This window comes from Ceraceosorus guamensis (genome assembly GCF_003144195.1).
Source record: "Ceraceosorus guamensis strain MCA 4658 unplaced genomic scaffold IE81scaffold_36, whole genome shotgun sequence".
NCBI lineage: Eukaryota > Fungi > Basidiomycota > Exobasidiomycetes > Ceraceosorales > Ceraceosoraceae > Ceraceosorus > Ceraceosorus guamensis.
In genome coordinates, this window is record NW_020290031.1 from 1 (window position 1) to 8,399 (window position 8,399).

At 55.2% G+C, this 8,399-nt stretch overlaps 4 protein-coding genes across 4 annotated transcripts in view; 2 read left to right on the forward strand and 2 right to left on the reverse strand.

The window, feature by feature from the left end:
- Positions 1 to 102: 102 nt before the first annotated feature.
- On the reverse strand, positions 103 to 837 carry IE81DRAFT_302928 (HIT-like protein; the record flags this gene model as incomplete). Its single annotated transcript, XM_025512263.1, has 3 exons — positions 599 to 837; positions 389 to 465; positions 103 to 299 (listed from the first exon to the last, which is right to left on the reverse strand). Coding segments are annotated over exons 1-3 (294 nt in total), but the record flags the coding sequence as incomplete, so codon positions are not given.
- Positions 838 to 1,194: 357 nt separating this feature from the next.
- On the reverse strand, positions 1,195 to 2,978 carry IE81DRAFT_337609 (ferredoxin; the record flags this gene model as incomplete). The annotated part of the gene is made up of 5 exons (XM_025515511.1): positions 1,195 to 1,619; positions 1,711 to 1,801; positions 1,874 to 2,003; positions 2,082 to 2,281; positions 2,935 to 2,978. The coding sequence occupies 5 exons, from the start codon at positions 2,976 to 2,978 to the stop codon at positions 1,596 to 1,598; spliced, it is 489 nt and encodes a 162-aa protein (XP_025369013.1). The 3' UTR covers positions 1,195 to 1,595.
- Positions 2,979 to 3,126: 148 nt separating this feature from the next.
- IE81DRAFT_334727 (WD40 repeat-like protein) lies at positions 3,127 to 5,098 on the forward strand (the record flags this gene model as incomplete). The annotated part of the gene is made up of 3 exons (XM_025515423.1): positions 3,127 to 3,528; positions 3,630 to 4,851; positions 4,929 to 5,098. The coding sequence occupies 3 exons, from the start codon at positions 3,127 to 3,129 to the stop codon at positions 5,096 to 5,098; spliced, it is 1,794 nt and encodes a 597-aa protein (XP_025369014.1).
- Positions 5,099 to 6,156: 1,058 nt separating this feature from the next.
- IE81DRAFT_151380 (hypothetical protein) overlaps positions 6,157 to 8,399 on the forward strand; it is a 2,992-nt gene continuing 749 nt past the window's right edge. Inside the window, exons 1-3 of the mRNA XM_025510442.1 lie at positions 6,157 to 7,021; positions 7,092 to 7,160; positions 7,252 to 8,399. Of these exons, the coding sequence (XP_025369015.1) occupies positions 6,251 to 7,021; positions 7,092 to 7,160; positions 7,252 to 8,399 (1,988 nt within the window). The 5' untranslated portion in view covers positions 6,157 to 6,250. The remainder of the gene's footprint in view (positions 7,022 to 7,091; positions 7,161 to 7,251) is intronic.

Here is an 8,399-nt window from a genome sequence, read left to right on the forward strand (position 1 = left end):
CCCCCTTTTGGCTGAACGCGGGCGTTCACCAGCTGGGCCGAAACGCTTCACACCAGACTCATCCTTCAGTTGGCAGTGCGTACAGCCGACTCGCTGCTCACAATGAACGTGATCCACGAGCTGATGAGCAGCTCTTCCATTGTTTTGCAAAACATTGTAGTCCTCTGCTCCGCTAGCGATGGCCAATCTCTTCGCGACAGGTAAAATTTTTCCCAGCGTCTCGTCTGGAAGATCATGAAGTTTGGCGCCGTGGTACTTTGGAATGACCAACGTGTGACCTCGAGAGATTGGACCAATGTCTTGAGACGTGGATGGATGGAAAGAGCGTATGATTAGCGGCGAGAAAGCAGATAGGTACGAAGAGGAGTTGGAGCGTCCTTGCACATACCCAGGAAAGCCAGTGTCTGATCATCCTCGTACAGCTTCATGCTCGGGATCTGCCCAGCAATAATCTTGCAAAAGATGCTGTCGGGTGCGCAGGGATTCGAAGAGGAGCAGCAAAGCGCCGCGCTCAGCATTGATGAAGCCCCACACGGAAGGCGAGCATCATGCGCTGCTCAATGAGCCTCGTCCGGCCGACTATGGAGCATGAACGTACCAGTTAGCGTCGGTCGCCATCTTGCTGGCCGACCGAAATAACGTGGCTGAGAAAGCGATGATGGGCTAGAAGAGATGGAGGTGCGCGCAGATTCTAGTTGAATAGATTGAGGTGCCCAGAGATGTACGATCGGCACGGATGATGCACGGGATTGTTGTTGGTGGTGGTGATGGGAAGCGAGAGGCTCTGTCCGCCATACGAACATCGCTTGAATGCACTGCGCACGGACATGGCGGGAGGTACATCATGCAGGCAACGCACCGGCTGTTTGCCGTGTCGTGTGCCACTCACGTCTATTCGAGATTTGGCTCGAGGCGGGGCCGAGCAGTGCAGATGGCCGAATCGTGAATGCTGGTGATGTGGAGTCAGTCGAGTGACGAGTCAAGGAGTACGAGTTCGAGAACATTGCGTTTCAATGGCCACCGATACGACTTCTCGCTAAACATGTCACAAATACGAGCAACCTTGGCACCATAGCTTCGCTCGCCTCTTGCATCAGAGCCTCGAAGCGAGATGTTCCCTTTGAGTGAAGGGTAAAATTCCCACAAAGCACCACGCGGCGCGTCTTGATGACAAGATCAATCAGTTGCAGCCTAGCTTGAATAAGGGCCCTTTCATGGGATTCGAGCTGTGAAGCGGCTGCAAGCCACACTACTGCCTTGAATCTGAATGAGCGACGACATTCCCTCGACTCGGCTGCTGTAGCCCATTGTTACAATCCGGAACGAGCTTTGATGAACAACAAACTTCACGTCCATCTTTCCCACCGCAACTGAGACCGCCCCGTATGTGCCCCTTTACGATGAGAGCAGTGCAGCTCTTGCTATTGGCTTTCCGTGAAACCGCCAAGACAGCTCTCCGTGCTACCGCTTAAGCCTTTTCAGTCCTTGATACGAGACACCTGCAAAGCAAAGAGGTGATGCGCATTCCGAGTAGTACCTGTTATGCTGTGCGTTTGATCATGTTTACAGAACACCAACAGCAAGGGTCCCCTCATCTAGTGATGGGTAGGTTTTGAGCCCTGCGTATCGGGAAACAGATGAGGAAATCAGCGTCATTGAAGGGCTCGATCTAATGGATGATGGGTAATCAGCATCTTTGCACGGACTCACATCCACCCTCATATTTCGTGTCGCCGAAGGCAATTGAGCGACCATGCCATCCAGCTCCTTCGTCACCTTGACTTGACATCCAAGCCTTGATCTGTATAGATATGCGCAGCGTATGAGCGTGCGAGGTTTGAGATGCGCGGCTGGTGAACGTGTGCGCACTCACGTATCTGTCAACCCAAATGCCAAGTCCAACATGTCGTTCTCATCGTCTCCGGGCTCTTCCAACTTGTCGTACATGTCTGGTTCCATAATAACGTGACAGGTAGAGCAAGCTATTGATCCTTCGCACGCTCCTGTATGCCGATATTGCGTGGGCCACAACGTCAGTGATTCAATGCTCTCGACAATCCTCCGACCAGGTTACAACTCACCTTCGAGATCGATGTCGTACTCGTGAGCCACCGCCAAGAGGTCGTCCCCTTCATTGACTTCGACCGTACGGATGTCTGTGCCTTTTGAATCCCTAAAAGTGACCTTGATGCCTGTGCCAGGTTCCGGTCTCTCTATACCTCCGTGCCTCGTAATCGCAGAAGTGCCAAATGATTTCCGGAGCAGCCGGTCATCTTTCGCGCTACGAGACGCCTTTGTATGCGTGCGGTTCGCGGCATTGGAACTGGTGTAGCTTCGAAGGGATGCGCTAGAGAAGATCAACGTGCTGTTCGAACAGTACGCGGAGCCTTGCTTGGCACTTTCTCTCAAGATCTGGCGAGTGGGAAGAGCAAAAGTTCGATGGCAAGAGCATGCTTGACCTATGGCGCTCCTTAGAGCTCGTCGAGACATTGTAGCGCGATTAGGTTGACCTTGACGCTGCTGGAGCTTACACCGAAATTGCTAGTGCGAGATGATATGAAGATCACGGCTATCGATGGCGGCTGGGCGGGTGCAAGGATGCAAAATGAATGATTAGCATGCCAAGCGGCTGATTGGTTGGAGTCGAATTTGATTTCACGATTCTGCGTTTGTAGCTGATGATCGCTTAATTCTTCATTTTGAATCTTGAATTGCAGCCAGCCACACGTGCCGGATGCCGGGACTGCACGCTCATCATGACTCACGACGCGTGACTCGTGACTGCTGCTGGTGCTTTTGAGATTTGAGATTCTTGATTCAAGATTTGCTGAGATTCATCAATTTTGACAGACACGCCAACATATATGCGTGGATGTACCCGTACGAGAGGCGCGTCAAATTGACCCCGCAAGAATTTTTGGGAGTCAAGTTCACCATGTCATCAGCTGCGGATTGAGAACACGGCGCTTCATTGGCATGGTCTGCCTCTTTCGGATCGAGTGTGCTGCGAAATAAGCACTGGTTGCAACCCCCTTCTCTCGCTTTACATCTCTTACTTTGACAATTGTCGACAAGGCGAGGTCCGCCCATCTGCAGGCACCATCTTTGGCCCAAAAACAAGCCGAGATGGAATACCAACCTGTTCGCCGAGCGGGCACAGCGCGCACGAGGCCAACACAGGTCAAGCATTCAGATTCGGCCTACTACAAACGATTCACGCGCACCTCGTTCGTTCGCGAGTATGCACCCGTCACTTCCATCTCCTTCGTTCCCATCTCTGCATTCTCCTCCTCCTCCACAGCCGATGACGCGCAGGCGGAAACTTCGAGTAGCGGTAGCAGCAAGGCACCACTGAAGTCCAGCGAGAGGAGCAAATTTTTGGTCACTGCTGGTTCTAGAGTGCAGATCTACGCATCGAGCGGGAAGTTGCAACGGACTGTTGGCAGATTCTCGGATGTCGCTAGAGGGGCTACGTGGAGAGCGGACGGAAGACTGTTTGTAGCTGGGGATGATAGCGGGACGGTGCAGGTGAGCGCCCTGCAACACTGTGCACTCACTCTGCAGCGCACTGCTCGTAAGCGGAGCAGTAGCTCACAGGCACGCATTTGTGCCCCTTCAATCCACAACAGGTCTTCGATGCGAATTCGCGATCCATCCTCAGGACACTGAAAGGTCACAAGCATCCTGTGCACGTGTCAAAGTTCTCTTCAGACTCGGGCACGATTCTAACAGGATCGGATGATCGGACGCTCAAGCTTTGGGATGTGGCCACTCAATCCTGCACGCGCACCTTGAGAGGCCATTCGGACTACGTTCGTACCGCAGTGGTCAGTCCTGACAACCCCGCATTGGTGCTGAGTGGAGGCTATGATGGAAGCATTCGTCTTTGGGATACGAGACTCGGCAGGAGAAGGCCCCCAACTACGGATGGCGATACGATGGACTCGGACCTGCACGGCGATGCGTCGGAAGGAAGCGACGCGTGTGTCATGACGATGAAGCATGGCGCACCAGTGGAATCCACTCTCATCTACCCCACCGGAGGAGGAGGCATTGCGCTCTCAGCAGGTGGACCCTCTCTTCGGGTCTGGGATCTCATGATGGGTGGTAGATGCCTCAGAGCTGTCTCCAATCACAGCAAGACGATCACTTCCTTGGCTTTGTCAACCGGCAGCGATGCTGATTTCCGATCATCATTGCAGGATACGGATACTGCGCACGAACTTGGCGCTTCAAGCGGCAGTCCGCAGTCCCTAAGGCTGCTCTCTGCAGGACTGGATGGACTCGTGAAGGTGTACGATCCAGCAAGGGATTATGCCGTCACGCATACGATGCGGTATCCTTCTCCCCTACTAAGTCTAGCTGTCTCCGCCGACGACACGGTCTTTGCGACAGGTGCGGCCGATGGCACCCTATGCGTCCGCAGTCGTATCCTCAAGAAGGGTGAAGCAATGGCCAGAACTGCGCACCACCAGCAGGCCGCGCAGGGAACCCACAAAGTGTTCATGGATGCGCTGTCCTCCGCCGGCGCTCAGACCGCTAGCGCAATGGATGTCGCTGCGACAGTGCGGACAAAGAAGCTGAAAGTCTACGATGACATGCTGAAACAGTTCAGATACGCGGATGCTCTGGATGCTGCTTTGAAGGCCAATGTTCCGCCAGAAGTCACGCTTGGAGTATTGGCGGAGCTTAGACGCCGATCTAGTGCCGACGGAACAGAGGATGGACTCAGAAGAGGGCTGTGTGGAAGAGACGAGGAGGGGCTTATCAAGGTGTTGAAGTTCTGCTTGAGACATGCGGGCAACCCCGAGCACGTCAACATCATTTCGGACACTCTCGACCGAGTCATTGGTCAGTGCCATTGTCCCAGCGTTGCTTTCGTGCGCTACCAAGTGGAGCTAAAGGAACAGATATCTCTTTTTTTGCAGACATCTACGCTCCTATCCTTGGTCAGTCGCCTCAGATTGACGACCTCTTCGGTCGACTATGGTCGAAAATTTCCGACGAAGTGCGCGTTCAGAGAGATGTTGCCAAAGTCAGAGGCGCCCTCGACATGATTGTCGCCCGGTCCACACTTGGCTCGGCCGTCACCGCTTGATTAGGACAAGAATACATACATGCACGCACCGTCTCAGCAAGTCACATGCTCAAGTGTGCGCCCTAAGGGAAGGTCTCTCAAGGCCGTCATTGGGGAAGCCGCGCTGCATGGCTTGACACGGAAAAGCCTGAGAAATCAGGTAAGCAGATGATCTTCAACGTGCCGATGACAAGTCTGGGACAGAGGCCGTTGGTCGTTCGCCGTGCTCGACATGGATTGGAAGGCAGGCCAAGCGGCTCTAACGAAAGTAACGCGCTCGCTCACACGGGCTCGCGCACCCACCGCATGGGCCTTTCTTCAACGGGGACCAGTCACGCAGTACGATGGCTTTTCATTGATCGGGGACACAATTTCCGGCCAACACTTAGGCTCAAAGCGCCTCGTCGTCTGACGACATCCTTTCCTTTCGGCTACACGCAGGAGTCAGGTTCAGGGACCTCGTACGCAGGGGCCACAGGAACTTATAAAGATACGAAATGAAGATCGACCTGCCAGATGTAGATCCGTAGATCCAGGCGCAGGTCAACGGACACGGGACCTGCACGTGCACGTGCATGCGCGCACGCGCACGCGCCTGCCTGCTTGCTCACTGGTGAAGAGTCCGGTGAAGAGTGGAGGTGACTTCTCCGCCCCTCTCTTTTCCTTTCTCGACGCTGAACTCGCCCCTCGCCAGGAGCTTTGCTAACCCACGAATCGGTCATTTCCGTCAACGAACAGAATTTGATGAGGCGTCAACAACCCCACGTTGGCCGTCGGCTTGCGCATCACTTAGGCACGCACGATGCGTGGTTGCGCCAGCAACAGCACGGTGTCACCGTTTGCCTGCCTCAACGGTCGCTGGCGGTGCATGAGGATCTACTCGGATGTCTCACAATGTTGGTGTGGGATCGCGTTGCGCATCAGCGAAACGATTTGCGCACCATTGATAGACTGTCTCGGACTAGGCACCAACAAGCCTTCTGACCACGATCTAGCTCTGCGGACTTCCCACCTTTGCTTTCGCAATAGCCTAATCCTACCCCACGCCTCTCCACCTTGTGTGCTCGCCCTCCTTCCTCACCTTACCCTGCTCTGCTCTCATCAACAGTATCACCTCGACCTCGCCGCCTTCGACTTCCACAGTTGCTGACCAGTCAGTCTCGTGGAGTCGCAATGCCGCTGGTACCTTCCACCACGCACGACGGACTCGACAGCCTTATGGCCGACATCGACAACACTCTGTTGGACCTGATGAAGAGCGCTCCGACTCCTCCACTTCGCTCACCAGTCTTCGAGCCGATGGATGCTTGCGAAGCCGACTGTCGTCTTTGCCCAAACCAAAATTCCACCCTGTTCGTCGCTCAAGCAACCGAATCAGCTTGGCAACCTTCCGAGGACACAGCCAGCCTGGGCTACCGCCATTTTGTTGGACCAGAGCCAGTGCACTTGCAAGGCGAGATGAAATCAGCCAACTTCTCCCGTCCACGCCCCATCGGCGCCAGCGCCCCTCGAGTGAGCGACTGCAGCCCTTCGTCGCCTTCGAAGTCGTGGCACTGGAGCTTGGTAGCCGGGTCCGAGCAGCAGGAAGTTCCCAAGCCAGATGTTGGTCGCCGCTCCTCTTTCGTGCCAAAGCCACTGAACCTGGTGACTCTCGCATCCAAGCGTTCGTCCCAAGTGACACCTGGAAATAGTGTGCCAGCTTCGGCTCGTGCATCCAGGGCTCAAATTCAGCGTGGCAGTATCGGGTACCGATTCTCGACCCTCAGCACTACTTGTCGTCAACTTCCCACCCCCGTCGACACAAGCGCGCCTGTCATCATTGGTCTTGGCTTGGACCTCGGAGAATCTTCGAGCCGCGCACCATATGACCACGAGTTCAAGACGGTCGCCCCCTTATTCGTGCGTCGTGATCAAGAGAAGCTGCAGGCGAAGATGCAAGAGCCAGTAAGTGCACCTGGCCTATTCTAGCCTGAGCGACGAGAGCAAGGTGCTGATCCTTCTAGTTTCGTTTCAGGCTGTCAGCCGTGCGGAGCTTTACCGTCGTAGGAGAGAGGGCATCAAGGTGGTTGCAAGGGATGAGTGTGTGAGTATGAGACATCAGGCGGGGAACTCCTCAACCTGGCGTTCGAGCACAGCGACGGCCTCTGACTTTCTTCGCAACCTCGACACGACAGGTCACGACGCTTGCCCCCCTGCCAGTACCCCACAAGAGTGACCAAGCTTCGCTTAGCATGCCAACAAAGCCGCTAGGCTTCGTGCAGGGCCGTGCAGCTGGTCCCTCTTCATTTCTCAGAAACCCTTCTCCAAACTGGCCAGAGTCGCCTTATTCCGAGCCGATATCCACTCCCTTGCAATCCGTCCGAAGTTGCTCCACCGGTGCGACCTCACTTGAAGCGATTCCTGAAGTCAGCATTGGCACCGCGCTGGGCAAATACGATGACGAACGACGCTCCCCTTCACCAGTGGAACTTGCTTCGCCCGCTTCCATCAGCCCAATGGTTCAAGCCGCTTCTGAACCTGCGCCGATCGCTCTCACGAGAGCTTCTAACGGAGAAGATCAATCTCGCTCCTCAAGCAGGGCAGGAAGCTCGAAATGTGTGCATCCCGCGAGCATGAGGTGCCTTGCTGGGTGTGATCCTATCAACAATCCTCCCTCGCCCCTCCTCATCGATGTCACTCCAGCACCGGTCATTGCAGAGCCGAAGTTGCGTGCGAAGCTCGGCGGCATCCTCAAATTTGCAAAATCGCGCGCAAGCAATCCGTCGTCCTCAATGGACGAGTCGCAAAAAGGCGCACCTCACAGCCTCAGTGGGTCAAATCGTCTAGTGCCCAACATGGGATCATCATACGACGAGGTAACGCACCGCAAGATCAAGATGTCGGACGACGCTCGGGCATCGAAAGCTTCTTGGGCCACCAAGTTTAAGCGAGCGACGCGATCCCTCATGAGTTTTGGTCGCGCACACGACCTCTCGCGCTCGATCGAAGAGCCACAAGCTACGTCGCTCGACTCCAACTTTAGCGGCATCTCTGTCGCTGCTAAGCGTGCGGGATGGGTTATTTCGCGCCCCCCTGCGACTATGACAGCAGCAAAATTTCAAGAGCCACCGATGACTGTTTCGACGATGGCAGAGCCAGCCGGTCCTACCGCGCCGACCTCGCCAGATGTTGATGACTGCAGCACGTCTGGACGTGACGCCTCTTCGTTTCCTGCGACTACTATAGCACCAGGATCCCAAGAGCCACCAATGGCTGGTTTGACGACGACCCGAGACGAGCACACCGTAATTGGCAGCTTAGCGCCGACGGAGTCCGTCCTCGT